The sequence below is a fragment of the Aspergillus clavatus genome, genomic scaffold (assembly GCF_000002715.2).
Source record: "Aspergillus clavatus NRRL 1 1099423829798 genomic scaffold, whole genome shotgun sequence".
In the NCBI taxonomy this organism is placed as follows: Eukaryota; Fungi; Ascomycota; class Eurotiomycetes; order Eurotiales; family Aspergillaceae; genus Aspergillus; species Aspergillus clavatus.
In genome coordinates, this window is record NW_001517101.1 from 727383 (window position 1) to 752197 (window position 24815).

The window sequence follows — 24815 nt, forward strand, 5'->3', positions numbered from 1 at the left end:
CTAAAAATATCAAGGGAAAAACAGCAGTCAGTTACCAGTCCAGACCATCAAGGTACCATGCCACAGAGGGTACATAGTTATGAGAGAGAGACAAACAGTTGAATAAAGGATCTTCTTGTCCTGTGACCTGCTCTGCTGCTGAGTAAGAACAAGGCATTTTTTCCAACACAGTCACTTGACTCTCCAGATGGGTCCATATCGATAAGCGCTGGTCCAACCGGACGGATGATTGCTGTTGATATTTGATAACTAGGTTGATATCACTCCGTGACTCCACATCTTCAGTCATGGAAACAAGCCTCAATTCTAGTCAGGCATATCCACCCCCATCTTGACCTTGAAGGGGATATCTAGCTAGAAATTCAGATACAGAGGGGTTGCCTTCCATCACTGTCCTCTTTCAAGAGTCTGTTTCAAATGTGATTCTCCTCCGTACTTCGGACCAGACTAGACATTGGTGGTTATTGACACGCCACATCCCTTCTCAGGGGCCATAGCAGTCTCGCTTGCAGTCCCTGGTGATCGATGCTTAAACTGCTTTTGTCACGGAATTTGCTCTTCTGAGCCAGCAACCAAGCCGTGCCCCAGCAGGCTTTGTGCTTGTCGAGATGACCTCCAGCAGTCATCTCCTTGACTATTTCGGCAGTGCAGTTACGGGATATCTAGTTTATAGCTGGTAGTTCTCAATCTCTCTAGTGTCTTCCCCATATTCCCCAGATGTCTGGTGGATTTTTTCCGTCCGTAAGTTCATAGGGGGTATTACTATACAACTCTGTAGAGTGTTCCCATTGCTGGCTTGATGATCATGGCTGAAGTCGATCTCCCTCCCTGTTATTAGCCGGTGGAATGTGAATCTAATCCGCATTCTGCCCCAAACGAAAGTAGCTGCATACCGGGGAAGTCAAGAGGAGGTTCCGATCGGGTTGATCCTCCTAGTTGGCTCTTATCGATGTTTGAGGTGTTGATATGTCTGAAAGCAATCAAACATCTTAGAGGCTTCGGTATTCCGTGCTACCAACGACGATCTCCAGGCTTCTTTCATGCTGGAGATTGAGGCTAGATAGCCGCCATCCACCAAGGGATCCCCTGCTAAAACAGTATTATGGTGATTGCTATCACATCAACACACTTGATCTTCGCGGCAATAGGCATCTCGTTCCGTAATTTTACTTTGGATGTTGTAAGCACGGCATGGATGATGTTGTTCGAATCGCCCATCCCAGAGCAAATCCAAGCTGTGTCCATTCCGTCCACTCCGTACCCAGGACCAGAAGGATCAAGCCAGTGAGTGTCACAGCATCGTCCTTCTCTGTTCATCACGAGTCACAAGGTACCAGATGTCCCAAATCGTTGTTGACGAGCATCAAAACCGTGATCATGCTTTTCGATCCTGGGCCCCGATAAATGGCCGTTGATCTGTCAAACCCGTCCAATCGTCTCACCTCATTCCATAATTGGATAGCTTTTGGAGGTTATGTAGACTGTAGAAGCTTCAGAGTATCGAATGATCTACCGACACCAGCCCATATCGCCCTGTCCAGATATTAATGATTCAGGTTCCCCACGACCGATAGATGTTTCCCTCGATCAGTGCCCTGCCAACGCTCCACAGGCAGCAGCACTACTGTGCAGCAGTAACACAGGCGCACGTTTCAGCAATCATGTGATGTCCTATAATGAGGCCCAGATCGCCAGAGCAGCTGATAGCTGAGTTGTCAAATTTCGCCTCTCGCCTTTTTTTCAGTGTGGAGATAAGCATCAGCCACATGATATAACGCGCGATTGACGCGACTCGCTCTTTTTTCAAGTCGCTTCACACTGTCTGCTATGAAGGGCACAAACAAGGTATCTATGAACAGTAAGTGGTAGACACGACCCGCGCGAGCTCTAAGCCTCACACAGTGTTTGACCAACAGCGTAGCCTTGTTGAGGAGACGGCAATATAAGCTGCTATGATTGATCGAGGCAGAAGACATCTGCAGAGACCGAGTCACAGGGAATCTACTCGATCAACGAAGTACTCCAGGCAGATTGTCCTGATGAATCCAACTCACGACCAATAGCAGCAGTCGTCGAAGCAAGACTTGATAAAGACCCATGATGTCAACTACCTAACGAATCGGACAGTAAAGTAGCTATTACCAGCTTTCATTACATGCGAATATACTCCGCAATCCCATGCATACAATCTTCAACGCGGACGCAAGTCATCACAGCACGAAAGGCTCACTCCAAAGACAGGCAACAATCTCCACAAAACTCAAAGTGAAACTCGCTTTGAGAGCCGTGGGAGATGGGAGGCGAAATCAGCCGGTCTCCATTCTTCACGACAGTTCAGCTGCCCATAGTTATTTCGTGCAGACATCCAGTTCCACAGTGGCAACGAAGAGCGGAGCCACGTAGCTAGCTGCCACTTTATTGTAAGTCCGGGGTGCATGTCAGGCGTACTGCAGAGCCGACCAGGAAGATCGACTTAGCAGCAGCAGATAGATAGGTTAACCCTCAGGGAAGCTCTAGAACGACTGGATGATCAGTCTTGCGACTCCTCCACAAGTCTGGGTTTTCATCGTCGCATGGTTCGCATGGTTATCTTTCTCCATACTCTCCGCATTTTTACCCTATCGAGTCAGCCTCTGGACGAGGTTTGTACGGCGCCGCCCTCTACCTCATGATCTGGAAAAATACTGGCCTTTAAATGGATATGATTAAGTAATTAGGTTGGGGATAAATGATCGATGATGTGTATTGGGGACGGAGTTGATGACCCAGAAAACCCCGGACAGTAAGCGACTAGATACGGCACCTACGGGGGATCTCCCAGACTAGTGAAGGAAAAGTAAGTCTCTACTAGTAGTACTAAGGATTTATTCTTCAGTATCCGAGGTCTTCGGATGGATAGATGTGGTATTCCATATTCCATAGAGACACCCCACCGAGAGTCTTTGAAAACATTGAACATTATTTGACAGAGAACAAGTCAGGAAACGCCAGCATCACTCGCAGGCACCACCTGATGTTTTTACTTCTCACTCACGGAAAGTCAAGTTTCAACACAATCACGATCATGAAATTCAACTCTTCCTTCCTGACCGTGCCGTGATCATAACCATGACTCTATATGCCGCTCGTTTCTTTTGACGTGGGGTGCGAAAGTTGACCTGTATGCAGTACCCAATTACTCGGTCCGAGATCTGTGTAACGTGTAAGATACCTCGACGGTACGGTAATCGATACAGCTCGGTGGCGAAACTCCACCAGGGAGAAAGTCACAAGAACACCTCCATCGTCACATGATGTGGGGTTGACCCGTGAGAATCCAGAGCATCTTTCAGACTTTCAGTACTATTGACCTTTTGCCCGGCGACTAGAGAAATGGATACTGGTCCGTGGGAGCGGCAGAGCTAGGGAACCAGGAGGCTGCTGGAGCATAAACTTCTCGGTCTGAAGGAATAGGGGTTGAAAAGCATGCGGGATCATCATCATTGCTTTGAGTTCATCTTGATCTTGAAGTGAAGTTGCATGCGAGTTCTGGGAAAGCATAGCGATTGACAGGTAGCTGTTCCCTTACTTGCAAGGTCTCTTCTGCTTATACTAAGGACTACAAAGTACATACTCGATTGAGTGTCCTGCAGACTGTGATGGGCAAGAGAGAAGTGCTGTACGTGCAGCAATATTGTTATCATCTCTAACAACAGTTTCTCTCTACAATTGACATCAGTTTACTTGTGCTTGTGCAGTAAACCAGTGATACGCCGTCATACATCGCATTGGAGTCAATCCCATCGTCTATCAAAGCAATATTCCATAATCGAGCAAGATCTGCAATCTTTCTTGATTCCAGGGGTGGAGGTATGTGTAAGTGGCTGGTTACTTCTCGTCCCTGAATAAAGAACTGGTCCAACTAGGACCTTACCAGTAACCATTATGATGGAATTGTACTTTCATACTTGTATCACTTGCATCAATGAATGAACAACGCTAGTATCCTGTGCTGGATAGCTATCTACGAGTCTACCGGGGGGTTCACTATGAGGGATGTGGTATGCATGTTTGAGCATACTACTGTTTACTCTGGACATTCCGTGGCCGAGTCGAAGCGTTGATTCATCCAGCCCTATACGTAGTACTTAAGCGTCGGATTCTTCTAGGTCTCAGATCTCCTTCAAGAGCGTCCCCTCATTTTCTGGTCTGTGTTGGGTGCAGCTTCGAAGCTTGGATTGCGCTCAGATATCAATATTTCGGGGATCGTCGAGAAGGAAGGTCTAGATTGAGCTTTCAAGGGATGTGATGCCTTTGTCTCTACGAAGTATGCTCCAGCAAGTAGTAACTTCAAAGCAAGCATCCTGCACTCGAGTCAGGTGCTCAATAAATGTGCCGCCTCCCCTGGCGTCCATCTAGTCAAAGTAAGTAGGCCGTAAGCTCATTCCATCGAAGCTCTGATGTTGTGTACGTTTCTACTCGGATATCTTTCTTTTTGTTCTCTACTTTTTTTTTGGAGCAGTCACATTCCACACATCTGTCCGGCCCGCAGTCCCCGAAGTTCCATCAGATCAGCAAAATATGAAGGGAATACCGATCACGTCGCTCAAAAGCAGGTGCTCACATACATGATCCGTGGTCAGGGTGTGTTTGAAATCCGTCCGATGTGTTCGAGAACTGGACTAGCGGAAGAGTTTGGTGGCTTATGCACATCATGGGCTTGCGGCAAGCTTCCTCTCCACCTTCCAGGAGCTGGTTTTCGATGCAAGGGTTGATTTGAGTGGAGTTGAGCTTTTGTTGCGCTGAAGGAGATCTCGAGCTGTTCGTCATAGGATCAATGGATGGAGGGTCGTCTTCTTGTCGGGTCCAAGCCGGTCTTCCGCCGAAGGGTCAACGTTCTTCAACAGAAGGGTTCATGGGCCGCTCGGCGAGAAGATGAGCTGTACTGCCCTTTCTGATCTCACGATCTGGGCCCTTTGGAATTGAATGATGGTTGCCATGCTGCTGTGTGTTGACCCTTCCCAGGACAAGCCAAATCTCCAAGGCCCAGGCTTTGCATATCAGTACGGCTATCACCGTGGGTTAGCATGAAGCTTGATATCTGCAGTTCACTGATTCCTGGGGCACACAACATGGCAATGATGGCATAGTCAGTCTCCAACGGGCCAGGAACAATTTATGGTAGTAATGTCTCCACCAGCATAGACTTTGACCGAGTCACTCTAGTTGATACGATCCCTTGATTCTAACTTTCAACCTCCTTCGAGGGAGAGACTTACTTTGAAGATTCACAGACGATAGAATATAAGACACGCACAATCCATCCCTCTTTGTGGTCAGCATACATTATCCAGCCTGGAAAGAGTACATCTTCGAGCGCATCAATGTGTCCAGGTATTTGGGAGCTCAGGCATGTTGACCGTTTCTCCTCTAGGCCACCAAAGTCTCGCGGCTGTGTCGATCACAAGGGGCCTTGGATAGGGATGCAGACCTAACAACAATGATACGTACACACATGCCACGGTGCTGAGTACAAACTGAAGCAGGATGTTCGTACTTCTGTTCTTGCTCGATTCTATAGAATACTCGTATGGTATATGAGGACTGGTATTGTTTCCGTTCCTGTTTGACCCTTACTGTAACCTTCTGGACAGTCATACTTCATCTCACTGCGCTCGATCGATACTACATATCCAGTTGTCTCTGCGGCCCCTACCGATGCGCATTTCGATTCAGTCATGGTGCCTAAAGATCGGTCATTTGATACTCAAGCACAGTCAGCCAGCTGGTCTCTATCATGCGCTGAAACACCGTTCCATAGGGATATACGAAGGAGTATCAGGCACAAATAACAAAAACGATGCACTCCAGTTGCCTCAAGAATCAATACGAATAGCCTAAAGCAGAAGGGAATCAGGCACCAGGCAGGATAATTAGCCTTAGGATCCTTTTTTTCCACACGCCGATTAAGGCGGCAACGCCAAATCAGTCCAGGCCATCTGACTTCGATATAGTCCAAGAGCTGGTTTGTGATTCGTGTTCCTGAGGAAATCAGTCGCTTCACGTGGTGACGGCCGTGTTTCATGATTTTGGCTTCTTGGGGGCGATTATCGTGGTCAAAGAATTAGATACGTTGGGGGTGATCAGTTGGATATCTGAGGCGCTGTCTGCTTGGTCGCTAAATGATAGGTTCCACAAAGCCTTAGCACATCGAGAATTGATACATTCCGAATGATGGATCCTTATGCGGATAAACCAATCGTTCTCCCGAGTCATTTCCTTGTTAGGAGGTATTGAAGATCTGACTAGATACTACAGAGACTACTCTATACATTGATGCGCTACAGATGGATACATTCCATTTCTATTTCGTGTGGCTGAGACAACTGTAACCTCGCTGTGCATGAATCGTCCCTATACGAAGCTCCTACAGCCGATCTGCATGTACTGTGAGTAAGTGCGTAAGTACCTATCCTGGGCTCACAAGCAACAAAATCATCAGCATCAATGAACGTTTGTACTTTTGCTCCAGAAAGAGAGATCACAAAGGAAATTGAAAAATCAATCAAGGATCAAAACTGTATAGCTTTGGCAGAACAAGCGCAGCGGATATCAAAATCCCAATTTCAAGCATCACCAGCCAACAGCCATCACAATATCATCCGATACCATGTACTATCAGAATCCCCTCGCAGCAGTCGTGTGATGGGCGCAACCAGCAGCATCAGCGCCTTGCCAAAGTAGCGGTATAGCGATGATTCCACTTCCCTTATGTCTCCTTGTCTCGATGCCAGCCATCGCGACAATCAGAGGACGCCATGACTCCATGCCAGTGCCACACAGGATTTCTCCGAGCACGGCTCCTCTGCTGCTCAGGTCTCTTGGATAACTGCCTGGACTGTGTCGTTGTCACAAGCAGTAGCCAGCAGATGGTTTAATTTGGGTTCCCGCGGGTCGGGATCATGGTACTCAAGCCTGCCGCGAACGGATTCAAGCCACGTCAATAATCCCCCATGCCCATGTGATGGGGAGACAGTCGAAGCCACCATACACTTCCCTGCGGGATGTCACTTTTTGTCTATCGGTGGATATCTGGTTACTCGTCAACAAAAGCTAACCAAAAAAAAAAAAAAAAAAAAAAAAATGAATAACAAGATCATTCAGTTGGACTCTTTACTGAGTAGATCCAGCAGAGCTGCTGCATCGTGACACTCCGACATGCATTTACCCCAGGTCAGTACTCCGTAAGGCATTTGCATCCTGTCTTGTTATCGGCCTGACAGGGATAGATACAATTCTTCTGCAACTTCAGTCCGTCCTTACGTATCTCCACCGATCGAGTCTAGAAGAAGATTTGCTTCTGACGATCGGTCGCACTGAAGTACCCAAAGTATACTATATTCGGCGCCTGCTGGGATGTTGCTTTTTTCATCTCCCTCGGTAGTACATGGACAACATGATAAATCCAAGCGCCTGGTCATCTGAACATCCGATTTTTCTTTTTCCTTTTCTTGATTCTGCTACGATGATCGGACCTTTTTGTTTCCAGCTTCAGGTCTGATTCTTCGCGCCCGAGGAAGGCGTCAACAACGCACCACTTTACCTGGGTGATGCTGGTACGGTCGCCATGATTTGCTGTCAATGGCTGTTTCTATCTGATCGCGACTGGGCATCGAGACCTACGTTGAGTATCTTCATGGGGTCATTGACTCATCAGAAACACAGGCTTTTCGATGCGTCTAGAACAACCCTGATGGTTGACGGATTCCTGAACTTCGGTACTTTTCTTCATCTTTCAGTACATAGAGAAGAAGATTGCTCTCTACGATCAACGCTTTGTCCCTGTGTTGGAATTTGCTGCCACTATCCCATCGGACGGACGCAATCGACCCTCCTGGGTTCCCTCTCCCTGACCGCAATTTCAGACGCGAACACTCACGGTAAGCAAGGATCTTTGCACTGAAGTGAAACCAGATGCTTCAGCATAGTAAGCAGGCTGGCGAGCTTTGCATTTGCTGCCATTCATGAAAGTCCTTGGGGGTGTATTCAAATTGCGGATTCTTTGTTACTTGGGTTTGTTAGGGTAACTCCAAGTCGACCAGACATCTGCTATCCAGGGTTGAAATGAACTACTACATGTGTGATGTGATGTTTATCTCTCTCAGATTTCTCCAACTATATATGGAAAACAGATTAGACCTGGCTGATAGGGACAAAACGAGAATTTTGGTCTGATCAAAATATCACATTGGGATGTTCTGGTCAAGAAGCCTCAACACTTACGGATCAAGTTGTCCTGTCAACTTCTATTCCTCGTTTTTGGATTCGTGTACTCCAAAGTAAGGAATATGAAAAAGCTTTGTCGGTGGAATAATCAGTTGAAAATTGGTTGTCAACATGGTTCTCAATCTTATATGAGGTTATTCAGTCGCCTATGTTTATATACAATTGAGGCTGAAATTTGACAAGGAGTTGAGGCTCTCTTCAATGCCTCCTTCCATCTCATGATCATCCAGTTTCGGTCTTTACCCATCAGAACTATATAGATTTATGCTAATCCTTCTCTCCAAACACGTTTGTCAAGTCTGACGCTATAGTTACTGCGAGGTTCATGATCATATACATATTATGAAGCACTCTAACCGATTACTATATTTGGTTAGCGCTGACTGGTTCTTCAAAAGAGCCTGCTGGGTCGGAACTCGGCGATCCCGATGCTCCGAGCCTCCGACAACCAACGATGCGGTATTATTTTCCAGTCTTCAAGACATTCTGATTCCAGGGTCGTCTTTTGCTCGGGTTGGAAACTTTTTGGTCGATGTCCATCTCGATCAACAAATCCACCTCTCGAGAATCGGGGCCCTATAGAAAGAGCTCGGGCTGCTTCATGGCTGCATCGACCAAGAATTGCGGAACACCTAGGCTCCCCGGTCGACCGCTTCGATCACAAGCTTTACTATCTAGGACTCTAGGACTCTGTGCCCTGTGGAGCGCATCAGTTGATATATCGCACCCTTAATCCAAACATCTGAACCCGCACCACGGCGGAATTTTCCGTATTAGATAGGCGCTCTTTGGCTGGAACTTTTCGGATTTCGGCTTTCCCGTGCACTCCGGCTGGGCCTGGTCTATGTCCCCTATCCATGACACTGTCAACCAACTGCCTGGTTGAAGTTGGCCATGCAGAGTCCCTCGATTACATTTGAAGGCGCATATCCTTCAGGACCGCTGGACGGTCATGGGAGTGTGCCTCAAGCCTCGCGATATCAGGCCTTCGGAGCTAAAAGCCGGAGAGCTGACTCGTCAGTAAGGATCCGTCATATTGCGCTTCCAGAGGAAACGACGCTGATCGAATTTGTGCATCAGGCATGTGAATCTTGCTGCAGGAATGGGGCTCCATGTGAGGTTGATGAATCAAGCTCATCTTGTAGGCAATGTATGCGGCGTCGCATCCCGTGCGAATTCGCCACCAGAAAAGAAAAGCTTGATCGTCGAAAAAGGTAGGCCTAACGAACCCGATCCTTCGGCCTTTATGTCTCCTAGAGGTAATATGGCTAATCAACCCACTCAGGCGCTTGTACGTGAAGGCTTTGAAAGAGCGTTTGAGGAAGACCGAGTCGCTACTCAAAGCTGCTGGCATCCCTAACCAGGAGAACCTCGGAATCTCTGAAACTAGCGATGATGACGAATCGCTTGATGGCAGTGGAACTGAGGATGAATGGGAAGGCTCTTCTTCGACTTCGCCGCCCTGCGACTCGGACAAATGCCTACCCAGCGCCGGGAGAACAGGTGTTTCGAACGCCTCGAATCAGGATCATATTTCTGGGCCCGCTGGTAGACGTTCGGCTGGTAACAGTCAGCATGCCCCTATCTTTCGATGGGATAACAGAGCCGATTCTGTCTATTATGGTGTGTTTCTCCTTATTCGAACGTCCCTCACTATCTAAGCATTCTGACATGAATACTAGGGCGTTCATCCTCCTTGTCTATACTCTCTCGGGAAGGAATCGAATGGATCAAGCACAAGGCCGGCGAAGTTAAATTCCTCCGTCTGCTGGTTTCAGACTCGAAGTACGACTCCCCCTGGGACTACTGGCGTCCCGATGTGTTTCATGATGTCTTCGCTTCGACGGTTTTCAAGCCGCTGCCGCCGAGAGCAGAAGTTTTCTCATTGTTGCGCGACTACTTCCGCACAATCAATCGCTTATTCCCTCTCTACCATGAAGCAAGCTTTATGGAACTGGTCGAGTGGCAATACACGCAGCAGACATGCGATGACGCTGCCCGGTGGGCCAGCATCAATGTCATTCTCGCGCTCGCGTATGAATACAGGTACACAAACAGCCAGAAATCGGAAAAGGATAAAGAAAGGGCCTGGTTTTATTACAAGAACGCCATGTCGGTCTTTGCAGAACTGACGTTGCGTCGAACCGACATGCTCAGTGTACAGGCTCTACTGGGCATGGCTCTTTTTCTTCGCGGTAATTCAGGTACTCAATCTGCAATGCCATTGATCACAGCAGCCATAAAGTCATGTCATCGAATGGGTCTTCACCGTGAAACCCCACGGCCACATCTTTCACAAGTGGAGCAGGAACAAAGAAGAAGGGTCTTCTGGGTTGCCTTCATTCTTGATCACAGGTAAGGCAACCATGACTGACTGTTTGTGCCATAGCCATCCGAAGCTAATATGAACAATATGCAGTACATGTATACGGACAGGAAATGCCCCAACTCAACATCTAGATGATTTTGATGTCGAAATCCCTACTGAGGATAGTGAGATCGAACCCATATTGAGCAACAACAAGTCATTTTTTCAACAGCTTTGCCGGATCGCTGTTATCAAGGGTCGAATATACGCGAAGCTTTATTGCGCCAAGGCTTTTCAGAACAAGACTGCAGCAGAAGTCGTTCAGATTGTCAGAGAACTCCATGCCGAACTTGAAGAATGGCGGGCAGATAACACATATGATGAACAATTAAAGCAAGGAGCGACAGGCGAAGATTTCCTGCGCGGATTTGCATCTGCTGGCATGCAATTAGTCTACTACAATTCTTTAATTCTGATTCATAGGGTCCCTTTGGTCATCCATTTTGCCCAACAACGGCATCTCGCAAGTGTGGAGTCGGGCCCCTACGATACAAACATTATCCTCAAAGAATTATCATTATCCGTCGCTATCTGTACGGAAGCTGCTCGGGGTACATTACGGCTTGTCAACAATCTGCCTTGGGGTGATGTAGCATGGATATGGTAAGGCAATTGAAGAAGAAATATACCTGTCTCCTATTCATCACCAATCTGACAATTTGCATAGGTCCCTGCTGTATTACATTTTTGGGGCAGTTATGACCATCTTCATAAATATCTTGCGAGACTCACGACATGCTCACGTCAAAGAGGACCTCCAATCTCTCAACATGGCCTCGACCTTCTTTGCTACACTTATACCCGGCGATGGACCAACCAACTATGCCCGGTTCATGACAAGAATGAGCTCAAATTTCGAGCGTATAGCCAGGGCCGTCCTCGAAAGAGAGCAGCGGGTGCTCAAACCCAGCGAAAGAACGGGTTATCGTGTTTCAGCGTCCCGGGCCGAAAGCCGGAATCGCACTGTACCCGACACCGACGACGACGACGAAAACAAAAAACAGCAGCAAGAAAGCACCGCGCCTCATTCCTCATTCACGTCCTCCCCCGTCCACTCACCCCCGACCATCGACATCCCCCATCTCCCAGGCCTTCCCCGCATCAACTCCGCCGGCTACGTTGTCCCCGACAGCAGCCCCCCAGCTTCCGACGACATCACAATGCCCGCTCCTTCCTTCAACCAAGAAATCCCAGCATCAACCCAACCATCAATGCCTCCTCAAACATACAGCAACAATTACAATCCCAATCTCAATACCACTCCCACTCCCATCTACCCCTTCGAACCATTCCTCCCTATCCCCATCTCCATGAACTTCCCTCAACCTGACTTGTGGCAAATTCCCATTCCCCCCGACTGGGATCCCAACCAGTTTGGTGAAGATTACTATACGCAAGGATTCTTTCAACCAACCGCGTCGTCGACGGGACCCGCGGCGACGCCAATCAACGTCCCCCTCACACCGGTGAACATGGGCTTCCCGTATGGAAATCCAGGCAACCTTCCTCCTGGTCAGGGGCCGGGCCAGCAACCCATGTGGCCTGGTGGAGGATTTGGCATTCCATATGTATGAGCTATGAGGTCGAGTTTGAGATATCTTCGTTTTCGAGGCGTTACATATATATGCATGGACAAGTTGGATATATACATAAAGGTCAGGTGATGGCGAATATGGGCTGAGCACTAGCACAAGAATAATTACTGAGTTCTTAAATTTGAATGAATTCAATCTCACATGTACATTAATGGATATAGAGTATAGACAAAGAAACCCCACCCAGACTAGACACCGACCCCAGAAAGGGGAGAACCCAGAACACCTCTGTACATCTGAAAAAAACACGCTGAAACAGTGAAACTCCTTGAACAAATATGTACCCCACGCTTGCCCCATTCACAATCTTAAAAAACCGTTCCCGTAAGTGTCCGAACCGCTTGACTCCAAAGACCGTTCCCAAGTTGAGCTCCGGCTGCCGTCTCTCCCAATCCTTTGAACAGGATCTTCTGCATCTCCGCCTCGGACATACCCAGGTCATTATGTGACCCGAATCCGTAGACCTTGCTAGCGATGACGTCGGTTTCAAAGTCCATCACACCCGCAGCGCCGGCGTCTTCGCCCTGTACAACACGGGTCGTGATGGCAAAGTCGACATCGATTCTCCTTCGCCCGACATTTGAGTTCTGTGTGGATTTCGCCGCAGGTGCCTTCTGGGCGCCGGCGCCGAGTAGGGTGCACCGAGCTCTCAGTGACAGCTTGTCATCTTTCTCAGTCAAATTCAATTTGGTTACGCCGCAGAATTCGAGCATGCGGGCTTCTTCCTCCAAGCTGAGGACAAGATCCCAGGCATTTGATATGAATCGAAGGAGATGTCTCGGGGCAAGCGTGGCTGTCTTGTGCTGCAGGGTCTTGAGGTGCTTCTGTAAGGACTTCAAGACTAACAAAGCAATGGGTGTCAACTGTGGTGCTTCGGTTGAGGTTCTGCGTGTACGTTTTGGACTGAAAGTCAGCTCAAGAGAAAAGACTGTCTTCTTGTCCAAGTCTGACGTTGCTTGAGTTTCTCTTTCAATCAAAAATGTTGCCGGATGGAAAACAAGCCGGAGCTGGTTCCGGTAAGACATCGTTATTTGTGGTCCGGCAGGTAATTCTTCCGAAGATGTGGCTGATAAAATAGACCAGCCGGTTTGATGCTCAATCTTCTGGACTGACTCTTTGGTGGGTGTCAGTACCCTTTAAGCGATGGTTGCTGAAGAAAACAAGCCGGGAATCTTACCTTTCAACTCACTGATCTCCTTGGCGCTCCAACCGTGACATTCTTCCTTCACTTTCTCCGCTTCCTGTATTTGCGCCAAAAACTCGGTTTTAAGCTCAGCTCCAGCCTCGATAACGTCTGTCTTATCTTGTAACTGAGCTTGCAACTCCTGCAACTGTTGCCTTTTCAACTCAATTTCATCTTCTAAGCTGGATAGTTTCTCTCTTGCGTTGAGCAGTTCATCCTGGTTACAGTTCTCCATCTCATCGGCAAGTTGCTGCAAGTTTGTAGCCTCTTCTTGCAGCGAAGCATGTTTCTCTGCCAGTGAAGGTACTGCGTCATTGAGGAGTGCTTCATATCTCGTCAAAAGTTCTTCGTCCGCCTTCATATCACCCATGTGCCGGTCGAGGCCTTCTTTCAGACCGTCAAGTAACTTCATGCGCCACTCGTACCATGTGGCTTTGCTCAGTAATCTAGCGTGGGTCTTCACGTTGCGGAATTGATTGTCCATCAGAAGACGGATGTCAGGAGGGGCCGTGGCATATTCTCGGAACAATGGCGGGTTTTCTGCATAAGTCTCGGTTTCGATGGATCGGATGACTTGTCTCCCTTCGGAGATATATGATTTCAGTTCACGACAGGACTGGGAGTATAGTGAGTAAATATCGGCATGAATGGAGGGGAACAGCTTACATGTTGATATAACTCAAGCATCGGCACGGTGCAGAAACCAGCAGCGACACAGTCCTCAAAACTGGCAGGTTTTGAATCGATCGATAATCGAATTGCTCTCTTGCTCGCACTACTAGGGGCAGTGGTGTGCCGTCTTTTGGTCGTAGTGAGCTCCATAAAATGGATATTGGTCATATTTAGGAATTCCTGGAGCTGAATGGGCTCAACTTCTGGCTCGGTGTTTTGAGATGCGATGGGCTCGTCCCCTGCACTGATGGATTCCGTGGAGTTGAAAGACTCCGAATCAGCTTTGGCTGGGCTCAATGAGAAAGAGCTTGTTTTTGGCTCTTGGCTTGGAGTTGTGCTGATTTCAGCAGACGGCACACTCGCCAACCTACGAGTAGGAGAACGAGTCAAGTGTCCAAATGTTTCGTCCTTGCTTGGGGGTGCTGGAAGCCTGATACTCTTCACAGGACTGACGTTGCGGCCCTTCAGCCGCTTCGGGGTATAATCGGAATCCTGCTCCTCGTCCTGGTCAAGCTCTATGGGTCTTTTGCCAAGTAAACCTCGCGCAGCCCCAACATGTAGACTCTTTCGACCACGTAGCTTATTCTTCTTCGGTGTGAGACTCGATATCATATCCTTCAGATTTGCTGTAGCGTCTAGCGGCGCGATGTGCCCATCTTCTCGGTTTTCTTCCTCTTCACGCTCGAGGTCAACCTCTTCTTGAAGTTTCAATGGATCTTCGAAACGCACGCCCGATTTGGGCTGTTCCTGAGGAACAAACCGCGGAGCATCTTCTCCAATTGATCGTCTTTTATCTAGAATAGCTGCCACACGGGGCGATCCGAGGCCTTCTTTGTCAATTCCAAGACCAGAAGAGCGTCGTTTCTCGTGCGGACGTAGTGGGAATAGAGGAGTAGAGTCACCTGTCGTCCCAGTCTGTCCAAAAATACTCTTTCGTCCTGGGGATTTACGCTGACTTGCAATCTCACGCAACTCAGGCTGAAAGAGCTTCTTCGACGATGCACTCCGAGCAGACTTGTTGCTGGGGGGTGTCTGACTAAGAGTCAAGGACTGGTTGTTCTGTGGTGTGGAATTCTCGGCTGGTGCCGTCGTGTTCTTGACGGGCGAAGCTTGTGGTGAACGTAATGACGGCGTGTTTGACATTCGACGGCCCAGACTCTGCCTAGTTGAGCGAGACCTTACACTTGCCAGGCTGGGGCTACCACTTTCCGAAGCGACAGGAGCCACATGAAAAGAGATCGGTGGCTTGGAAGGAGACATGCGAACATTCTCCTGGAAGGGTGAGCTTCCAATTTGTTCGTGGTCCATCTCTGGAATTGCATCTCCTTGATCTTGGGCTTCGTCATCAGCTTCAACGTCTGCTGGCAAAATTCCGCCCACAGCTGCCGTAAAATCCATTCCTGCTGTTTGATCATCGTCTTCCTGTTCATCATAGTCTTCAGTTGGAGCGAGTATGCCACCAACTGCAGCAGTGATCTCCATGTCCGCATCATCTTCCATGCTGCCATCATCATTGTGCTCGGTGTTCCAGTCGGGCAGACTTGATTTCCCAGTACTTTGAACCTGGAACGGTTTGTTGAGGACTCCTCCAATAACGGAGGTGAATTCCATTGTCATCTCCTCATCGCTTGCATTACTTTCGCCGCCACCGGTAGATTTTGCCGGAGAGACAAATTGCTCAATACCTCCGACAACATTGGTAAACTCCATTGTTTGCTCATCATAGTCGGTCTCTTCCCCATTCGATCTGCGGCGGGAAACACTTTGGGGGCGATTTGGCTGGATTATACCGCCAATGGCGTTCGTCACTTCCATAGTGAGATCTTCATCATTCTCATCAGCCGCATGAGCACCTGAATGTTGCAGTGAAAGTCTTGACGGATCAACATTTTCTTGGTCATGCAAGGCACTAATGTCTTCCCATTCAAGATTCTGACCTTTCTTAATCCAAGGTTGGAATGCACCAGTAATTTCTTGATCAGCAATCTCCATTGACATTTCGCCATATTCGTCAAAGTCGACACCTCTTGTACCTGCCTCTTTAGCGGCTTGCCGTAAAGCTTCGTTTAGACGAGCGCTGGAACTGGTACTCGAGCCCGAATTATCTGATTGGACACTCGCACTTGAATGAACAGACATGTCGTCCATACTCATAGCAGTACTCTCCCCATCAAATTCAGATTCTGATGAACCATCGTCTTCCCTTGACTCCCCGTGTAGACCGATGTCTTCTGTACCGTCTGCGGAGCCCTCGCTGAAAGGGCTCGAGTATGTATCATGCGAACTTCCATTGAAAGCTGAAGTGGGACGATTTCTGAGCTCTTGTAAGTCCGGGTATTCCACCGGAGAAAATGCAATGTCGGATTCGGCTTCAGTGTCGGGCGTAGACGGTGGCTCCCTCTGTACAGGCGCAGGTGCAGGGGTCTGGTTTTCAGCAAGGGATGAAGCGCGTCGTGTGGAATTGGAAGCAGATGAGGAAGTCGAGTCATCAGGAATCTCAACGACGTTCCAGGTGTGTAGTGTCGCTTCTGGTGCGAAAGATACCCGGCGGTTCGCTTCGAGCGGATGGTTGTTAGCACTGCCGTGATGTTTGGTGGGGTCAAGGGATTGGCTAACCCATTGACTTCCGGCGCGCCTCGCGACGTTCCATAATCACTTTACGTTCGCGCTCCCGCCTCTCTTTCTCTTCCTGTTCCCTCGCAGCGGCGATGGCAGATGATGCATTGAAGGTGTCAAACGGATTGGCTAGGTCTTCGGTGCCAGCTGCTGTCAGTTGCGCGGGAGTATCGAAATCAATCAACAGATCCGATTTTTCATTACTCTTGTTTTCGATGTCGGCGTTGTCTTTTTGTGCGCTATGACCCGCCGGAGTTCGTTTGCGCGTTTCCTCGAAAGATGGAATGTTTCGAACCGGAGACACTGGAACCGTCGGTTTGAGGATTGATTTGAGGGGGGTAGCCATCGTAGACTAGTAGCGGTCATGTCAACTTCAGTGCGCTTATGGGGACGATGCGTATGCAGGCAGAGAACCTACCTTGCGCCGGTTGCCATTCGAGTCTTGGAGAGCATCTAAACCACCAGGTCCCAAGCTCTTACTCCGAGATTTCTTCTCTTTCCCTGTAAATCCCATCTGGCCATCAAAAGACTGAGCTGCACCGATGTCCGTTGTGGTGTTTTCCTTATCCAAAACCGACGTCAATCTCGATCGAGGTACATGGGCGATAGAGCGACGAGATCGCGGACGAACCGACCCCGCGGAGTCACCTCTGGACGCCATGATACTAATTAGAGGGGAGCATAGACAGGACTATCTTGGTTTTCGATCGCTACTCATTCGTCTCTTTTGGGTTTCCGACTTATGTGAAATGTGATAATAGTGGACTTGGAAACGCCCATGCTCTGTCCGTCCGATAAGATCAACAACAACATACAACAAGCGTGTCGCCCGGGCCGCCGCTCATGTGATCGGGCCCCGAAGTAAACAAACCCAAAAAGCCCTAGCCGAGCCAAACCATACCATTTTCGGCCTAGTGTCAAGATCGCACACTCACCACACCGAATTCAACCCCATCATCGAATAAATCTTCCTCAACATCGACGTCGACCACCGCAGGCCCCCGACAACCCCCCTCGCGACGAATTTTATACCCAGCTCGACTTCGCTTCCTCGTCGGACTGAATTCTCGCAAAAATGGCGACCGAGTTGACCGTCCAGTCGGAACGTGCGTTCCAGAAGCAGCCTCACATCTTCCTCAACTCCAAGACCAAGGCGAAGAGCAAGAAGGTTGGCCAGGCCCGGAGATGGTACAAGGATGTCGGTCTGGGTTTCCGTACCCCCAAGACTGCCATTGAGGGCAGCTACATCGGTATGCACGACCTGTTCTGAGTTTTTCTGCCGGCGACATCAAATTCTAGATTCGGAGAAAGGGCTACGATCTTCCGGGGTTTTGTGAGGATGAGAGCACCGCGCGGCATATTGAAAGGCAATCACGAAAATCTACGGCGCAGAATCTACAAAAGATGGAGGGAGAGGACGACTGAGACTGTCAGGAAAAATCCGATTCTGCACCGGAAATTGATGCCTTGGCCATGCGGAGTGTCAAGAAATCTTTCATCCTCACAACCCAAGGATCAAGGCCTGTCGACGAGACGATAAGGGAGGTTTTCAGAATGCTGATTTCAAACAGACAAGAAGTGCCCGTTCACCGGCATGGTCTCCATCCGTGGTCGTATCCTGACCGGCCGTGTCGTCTCCACCAAGATGCACCGTACCATCGTCATCCGCCGTGAATACCTCCACTACGTCCCCAAGTACAACCGTTACGAGAAGAGACACAAGAACCTCGCCGCTCACGTCTCTCCCGCTTTCCGTGTTGAGGAGGGTGACTGGGTTACCGTCGGCCAGTGCCGTCCTCTGAGCAAGACTGTATGTGGAATCCCTGTTCGAGAAATGAATTGTCGCGCAATGCTCTTGAGCTGCTGCGATCGGATTTTAGCAGCCAGCAACTGCGAACACTCTTTCTGGACAATGTGAACTAATACATTCTTTCCAGGTCCGCTTCAACGTCCTCCGTGTCCTGCCCCGTACCGGCAAGGCCGTCAAGGCGTTCAGCAAGTTCTAAGCGTCGATAATGGCTGAAGGGGGTGTTTTGTTAGGGAAATAAAACCTAGGGCAGCGGCGTGACTGGATATAAGCGAAGCGGGTTGGGATTGTTTTAACGATTTCATGTCCCAGGTACCCTCCTGCAGGAAATATCCAATACAAAAAAAAAACTCGATCCTCCTGTGTTAGATTACGAGAAGTACCGCAGACCAGGGACTGGGGATTATCACGCACGGTGGCTTTGGGAATGCAAATTTTCTTTCATGGTTAAAATAATCATGTCCATTCGTATCTTACGGCGCCTGGAGGAATCGATATTCTTTGACCCTTGCCCTTCGGATCAATTTCCATCATAGATCATGAGCCCAAGGTCCATCACACTACCAGCCACCATATCTGCAATCACACCAGATAGGCTTACAAAACAAGTAGAGACATTCCCTCATGATGATCGAGAGCCGCAATGCAATCTGCAGTCATTAAACATGTCTGACCTAGGTAAGAAGGATATATCCGTCGAACACTGTTTGTGCCAGATAGTCTGTAATTGCTGTCCCATAACAAAATACGGCGCACATTGAGAAGTTGTTCTGCGTCCATACCTATGTCACAGGGCAACCGCGGTCTCACTGAAGAAGACGCTTGATGCGTTCCCGTTCCGAGGCAAACTTATCCTTCGACTCAGGTATATCTGTCTCGGAAAACTCTGGACTTTCATTTGCGACGATCAGGTCTCCAAGCTCTTCAAGCTCTTGCTCAAGAAATCCGTCAAGCACAATCACGCTAGAATCAGAAGATGGGGAGGACTCAAGTTCCATCGGACTTTGAGGGTCTCTAGCCACAGACCAATTCCTTGTCTCAGGATTTTATCGTTCGACGTGATTAAAGACTGTATCAATGGGGCTCATGGGGGCGGGAGAAGGTGTATCAATATCGGAATCATCATCCTCCTCTTCGTCGTCTTCATTGATTGATAGGTCGCGCTCATCTTCAATATCTTGAGCAAGTTCATTTTCGCGTGCATATGTGGCAGCCATCTTCATAGGCCTGAGCCATTGCGCAGACATAGAAAAGAAGCCAAGCTGCATCCCCTCAAAAAACTCTGGCCATGATCCCCTTTTTCGTAATTGCCATGATCTCATAATCCCCTCCCCAACTGTCTGGTAGTATTCTTGGGGTATATTGATGAATCGTAGAAGTCTCCCAATGCCCTGGCCAGAATGATGATTTAAGTTCATGCTACCCTCTTCCCTTGAGAGGACCGTCCTCAATCGGCCCCGAACACGCCTGTATGAAGCGATTCTATTGAGCTGCAGAAGAGTATTAATCTCCTCATTTTCTTGTGCAAATTGCACAAGAGTGGTGATCTTAAATGAGCATACAATCGCGGGGCTTCTTACTTCATGCCAGATAAGAAATTCCCCTATCCCACTGTAGCCTCTGATATGAATCGCATTATTGTGCACCAGGTCTCTCGCAGAGTACACAGGGGTTGTTAGCCTTTGTGAGTCAATTATTGTGACCCTTGCTCCCTCCATTCCCCGGAGAGCCCTATGGATGGGAGCCAGAACTGATTGAAATGTGGATATGAAAGGACTGGTCTCTTGCGCAATACTGACATGATTTAATACATACTTGTCAAATTGTTCACTTGGGATATTCTCTGGTCGAAAACGAGGAGCTTCCGTGTCGGAGAATAGGCCAGCGATGAAATGTTTCGGGGTATTTATGCCCTGAGAGTCTGCGTTGGACCATCTGTAGAGGAGACGTGGTAACTGAGTATTGGTACTGTTATCATAATCCTTATTTCCATTGTCAGCTGTATTTATGGGTGCAAATAATTTATTCACTTTCTTACACTGCTGCCTTGGTCCTGACACCACCAACAGACTTTCCCGCCGAATTGGGTCAAGCATTGGGTGGTTTCCGGTTGAACTCTTGGAGGCGGTCCTGAACGAATGTTGGAGTTGAAGATATTTTGAGACGGCGGGACAGTAGTATCAGTCAATGGTTCAGATGAGCTGGATGAGCTAGTTGGGGATGCCTGTAGCCAATGCTTAGGACCCTATCGCTTATCCAGTATGGTTAAAGGGTAGCTTACTCCAATAGCAGGCTTGGTCTTCGGTGTTCTTGGCTGGTAGCCAGAAGTGTCTGTGTCATCAACCTTTTTGTAGACAAGTGTGATCCCCAGCGACTCGGCAACACTCCAGATCACATTGAGGATTGAGCGCCAACGACCGTTCTTATAGAATGGAGAATGATGAACGCGCCCCCATAAAGGATTCCCCTGCCGTTTCATATCACGAATCTGGGTGCGGATGGTGCTATAAGAAGTTCTGTTGTTAAAGCCATCCCTCTTCAAGTCCTCTTCATAATGAGTGTTAAAAATCCTTTCAAATGCCTCTCTGTCCTTTTCAAAAAACCTGTATAGACAACAGATAAATATCCTTTTGCCTTCATTCCAGCTAACCTGAGGCTTCGGTTCAGTAAAGTCCATTGAATCTATGCTGGAATTTGACAAAGCTCAAGTTCAAGATGAGAATCTGAAATGATGCCTTCTTGTAGAGTTATGTGTTCAAACTGGACAGAGAATAGAGCTTATTGAAACCAGGCAGTGTATGGATTGAAAGAAGGAGTGACTTGGTTTGAGTAGAGCTCAGAGTAACACAAGTTCCATTAGAAAAGGCACAGTAAGAAGCTAGATCGACCCCAGGGATGCAGCAATCGTGTCAAGTGTCGGGATCTAGAACACAAATTCCCAGTTATTGCAAGATCAGGCCAGCATAATCTGCTGTTTTCTGAGGGACGTTAATGCCTCCCATCTGAAGCACTGGATTCAGTGCAGACAGAGGTCAACCACCTGGCGGTAACATGAGCTTCATGGCATCAGGCCCGGAAGTGAGGTAGTGAATGAATGAGGAAGCAAGAATTGATGAAGAAAGAGGTCTCAAATGAATGAAATATGAGAGCTCCATGGCGAGGGAGCAAGAGTCATATGTTCTGAGAAGTGTTACCTAGTTCTTGTCCCTCAAGTCTCCCTGACAACATCAAATTTTGATTCTCATAGCATGAGATGAGAGTTTCTCACCTCTCCAGACTACTACTCTTCATCATGCTCTTGACTCTGCACAGTCGAACCGGTCGACCTGAGAAGTCATTTGCCTCGTATGAGCCGACGAGGTAGACCAGATAAAAAACAACTACCGGGATCCTACTCCAGATAATATGTTTCAATTGACAGAATAATCCATGGTTCAAAATCATGGATGGGCGACGATGCTGCAGAGATGCAGAAGATTGGCCGCACTGCTCATCCAACCATCAGAGATGGGTATCAGGACTAAGATCCTTTGAGGTTTTTATTTTCTTCACGTAAAGAACGAGTCCGATTAATCGACGCGTAGAGAGCAGCGCGTCGATGGCATTGGTGGGATGTTGTAAATCAAGAAAGTGGCCTGCTCCTCATGCCAGCACTAGTCATGTAGAGTCTCACTTTGTAGCGGGAAATCATCATCTAACGACTCCGTACTCCGTAATGATCTAAGCTAGGGAGCTCCACCGCCGACGACACACCAACTTGCGAACAGGCGCAGGCTCTCGCTGTATCTTGAAGATACCATCAGCATCTGCTTCTCCCTCATTTTGAGAGAGCTCTTTTTTTGACTGTCGTCAATCCGACTCTTCCGCTTTGATTGACGACGTGTGATCAGGGGCTTTCTGTTATTTGTTCCTGATCTAACTCCGCAAGAACCACCTACTCCGCAGCATGTCCTCTTGAGCCACCATGATTATTTTTCGTGCTGCAACAAACGCATCGATTCAGAAATTCTCGTGATCAGTCTCATAGACGTGTATCATCTTTACTCCGCAGGCACGGTCTTTTCTTCATAAATCACAGTTACAGAGTTCACCCCGCTGGTCTTCTGATTATTATCACTGCCCCAATTGGGCATCAGGACCATTCTGACAATGTCTCACAACTTTGAGAAGTCAGTGAAGGGGGCTACCAAGGTGAAGGTCAGTCGGTTCTTTGAATGCCTCAACTCCCTTACCGCTGGCGTCAATTTGATGGATCGCTGATAACTCTCTGCACGCGACCAGCTGGCGGCCCCTAAATCGAAATATATCGAGCATATTCTTGTGGCAACGCATACAGGCGAGGCTGGAGTCGCAGAGATATTCCGAACATTACAAATTCGAGTTCGCGAATCGACGTGGACGGTTGTTTTCAAGTCGCTAATCGTTGTTCACCTTATGATACGGGAGGGGCAATTGGACGCCACATTACAGTTCGTGGCAGAGAACCCGAACAAGTTAGCAATCAGCGGATACTCAGAGGGTGAGTATGCAGGGCTCCAGAGGCCGGACTGGGTGTTTGCGAAACATGTGCCCACAATGCTGATGGCTTATTGCTGTAGTACAAACACAGGGACATAATATCCGACGATATGCCGACTACCTCCTGGCGCGCGCAAAAGCGTTTGATTCCACGAAGACAGACTATGTTCGCAGCGGACAGGGGCGGATGAAACGGTTGACGGTCGAAAGGGGCCTCCTGAGGGAAACTGAAATTGTTCAGAATCAGATTCGGGCTCTGTTACGTTGCGATGTGCGTTATCCTCTTGCTGTGGCGGCTGTCGCAATTTGGGACTGACGGTCCATCCCCAGCTCTTGACAGATGAAGTCGAAAATGAGATCACGCTCACAGCATTCCGATTGCTTACCTTGGACCTACTGACTCTATACTCGGTTATGAACGAGGGCACAATCAATGTTCTGGGTACGTGACTTTCCTGGAGATTTCATGAACGTGACTAATGTGATGCGCGCCAGAACATTATTTTGAGATGTCGCGGCCGGACAGCGAGCGAGCTCTCGAGATTTACAAGACATTCACCACACAAACAGAGGAGGTAGTTAAATTTCTGGGCGTTGCTCGGCACTTTCAATCAGCGACTCGACTGGAAATCCCCAAACTCAAACATGCTTCGACCGACTTGACGCGCCTTCTGGAAGACGATCTCAATGATCCCGATTTTAACCTCCGTCGTAGGGAATATCTTGCTCGAAAAGGTGTGAAGAGTGGGGGTCCGAACACGGCGCTGACAAGCAATATCACCGGGGGCAACCAAATTCCCAGTCATTCAAGTTCTACCCCAAGCCGACCCCAAACAGAACCCAAACCTCAGAAGAAGGCGAATCCTGCAGACCTAATCGATTTCTTTGACTCGATCGAACCCAACCCGCAGCCGATGACCCAACAGAGCGCATTTCAACAGCCTGTTCCGACACAGCATCCGCAAGGTATGCCATTTCAGCCGACGGGCTTTCAGCCTCAACAGACGGGGTTCTACACCCAGCAGAATGGATTTCAACAACTGCCCCAAGGCGCCCTATTTTCTCAGCAGACGGCCTTTGGGGGACAATTTCCTCAGCAAGACAACAATCAGTTTGGTCAAGCTCAAATTCCACAGCCTATCCAAGCTACCCCAACCGGTGCCGGTTTTGGCGGCTACTCTGCGCAGCCACAGACATACGGGTTCCAAAACCATCTCAGCCCCATTCCGCAAAGCGATGTTGCATCATTCCCACCACAGCAACAACCTATGCTGGGTGTTCCACAGCCGCAGCAGCAGCAACAGCAAACGACGAATCCTTTCAGGCAGTCAATGTTGATGAGCACGCCAACAGGAACGGCGCTGCCAGCTGCGCCAATAAACCGACAGAACACGAATCCATTCGCCAGACGCCTCTCGACCGTGAATCCACAACTTAATGCTGGCCCTGCTGAAGCGGCTTCCCTGGGGCAGCCACAACTGCTTCAACCTCAACGAACAGGGACCAACCCTTTTGCTCGAAGCGCTTCCGTCCCTCCCCAACAAGCCCAAGGGTTGCAGCCACCAGCGGCCGCGCCTTTGCGGCCGAATCCGACAGGAAGCACCAATCCTTTCCGGCAGAGCGCCTTTGTCAACCAACAGACTGGCCAGGGATGGCATGTCAGCGGGCAGCAGGGGACAATGGGCGGGTATGAAGCGTTGGAAACGGTACCAGTGTTCCCGCGGCCGGGAATGGCGTAGGGCCTATATGCACACAGCTCTTGAGGTCCAGTCTAGATGGCTAGCCAAGGGC

The 24815-nt window shown here is 48.8% G+C and overlaps 6 protein-coding genes across 6 annotated transcripts, besides 2 other annotated features; 3 read left to right on the forward strand and 3 right to left on the reverse strand.

Moving 5' to 3' along the window:
• Positions 1-7098: 7098 nt before the first annotated feature.
• Positions 7099-7122: a microsatellite.
• Positions 7099-7123: a microsatellite.
• A 2036-nt stretch (positions 7124-9159) lies between these two features.
• ACLA_090360 (transcription factor domain-containing protein) lies at positions 9160-12207 on the forward strand (the record flags this gene model as incomplete). Its single annotated transcript, XM_001272768.1, has 5 exons — positions 9160-9479; positions 9551-9888; positions 9948-10620; positions 10685-11236; positions 11301-12207. 5 exons carry the CDS (start codon positions 9160-9162, stop codon positions 12205-12207), a joined length of 2790 nt encoding a protein of 929 aa, XP_001272769.1.
• A 329-nt stretch (positions 12208-12536) lies between these two features.
• On the reverse strand, positions 12537-17360 carry ACLA_090370 (kinetochore-microtubule binding complex subunit SPC105; the record flags this gene model as incomplete). The annotated part of the gene is made up of 5 exons (XM_001272769.1): positions 12537-13342; positions 13406-14027; positions 14078-16638; positions 16700-17051; positions 17118-17360. The coding sequence occupies 5 exons, from the start codon at positions 17358-17360 to the stop codon at positions 12537-12539; spliced, it is 4584 nt and encodes a 1527-aa protein (XP_001272770.1).
• Positions 17361-17774: 414 nt separating this feature from the next.
• On the forward strand, positions 17775-18705 carry ACLA_090380 (40S ribosomal protein uS17; the record flags this gene model as incomplete). Its single annotated transcript, XM_001272770.1, has 3 exons — positions 17775-17949; positions 18271-18509; positions 18637-18705. 3 exons carry the CDS (start codon positions 17775-17777, stop codon positions 18703-18705), a joined length of 483 nt encoding a protein of 160 aa, XP_001272771.1.
• A 607-nt stretch (positions 18706-19312) lies between these two features.
• ACLA_090390 (uncharacterized protein) lies at positions 19313-20602 on the reverse strand (the record flags this gene model as incomplete). The annotated part of the gene is made up of 2 exons (XM_001272771.1): positions 19313-19441; positions 19577-20602. The coding sequence occupies 2 exons, from the start codon at positions 20600-20602 to the stop codon at positions 19313-19315; spliced, it is 1155 nt and encodes a 384-aa protein (XP_001272772.1).
• A 149-nt stretch (positions 20603-20751) lies between these two features.
• On the reverse strand, positions 20752-20985 carry ACLA_090400 (uncharacterized protein; the record flags this gene model as incomplete). The annotated part of the gene is made up of 1 exon (XM_001272772.1): positions 20752-20985. One exon carries the CDS (start codon positions 20983-20985, stop codon positions 20752-20754), a length of 234 nt encoding a protein of 77 aa, XP_001272773.1.
• A 1670-nt stretch (positions 20986-22655) lies between these two features.
• Positions 22656-24763, forward strand: ACLA_090410 (ENTH domain protein; the record flags this gene model as incomplete). Its single annotated transcript, XM_001272773.1, has 5 exons — positions 22656-22703; positions 22788-23025; positions 23105-23295; positions 23355-23466; positions 23520-24763. The coding sequence occupies 5 exons, from the start codon at positions 22656-22658 to the stop codon at positions 24761-24763; spliced, it is 1833 nt and encodes a 610-aa protein (XP_001272774.1).
• Between the last annotated feature and the right edge of the window lie 52 nt (positions 24764-24815).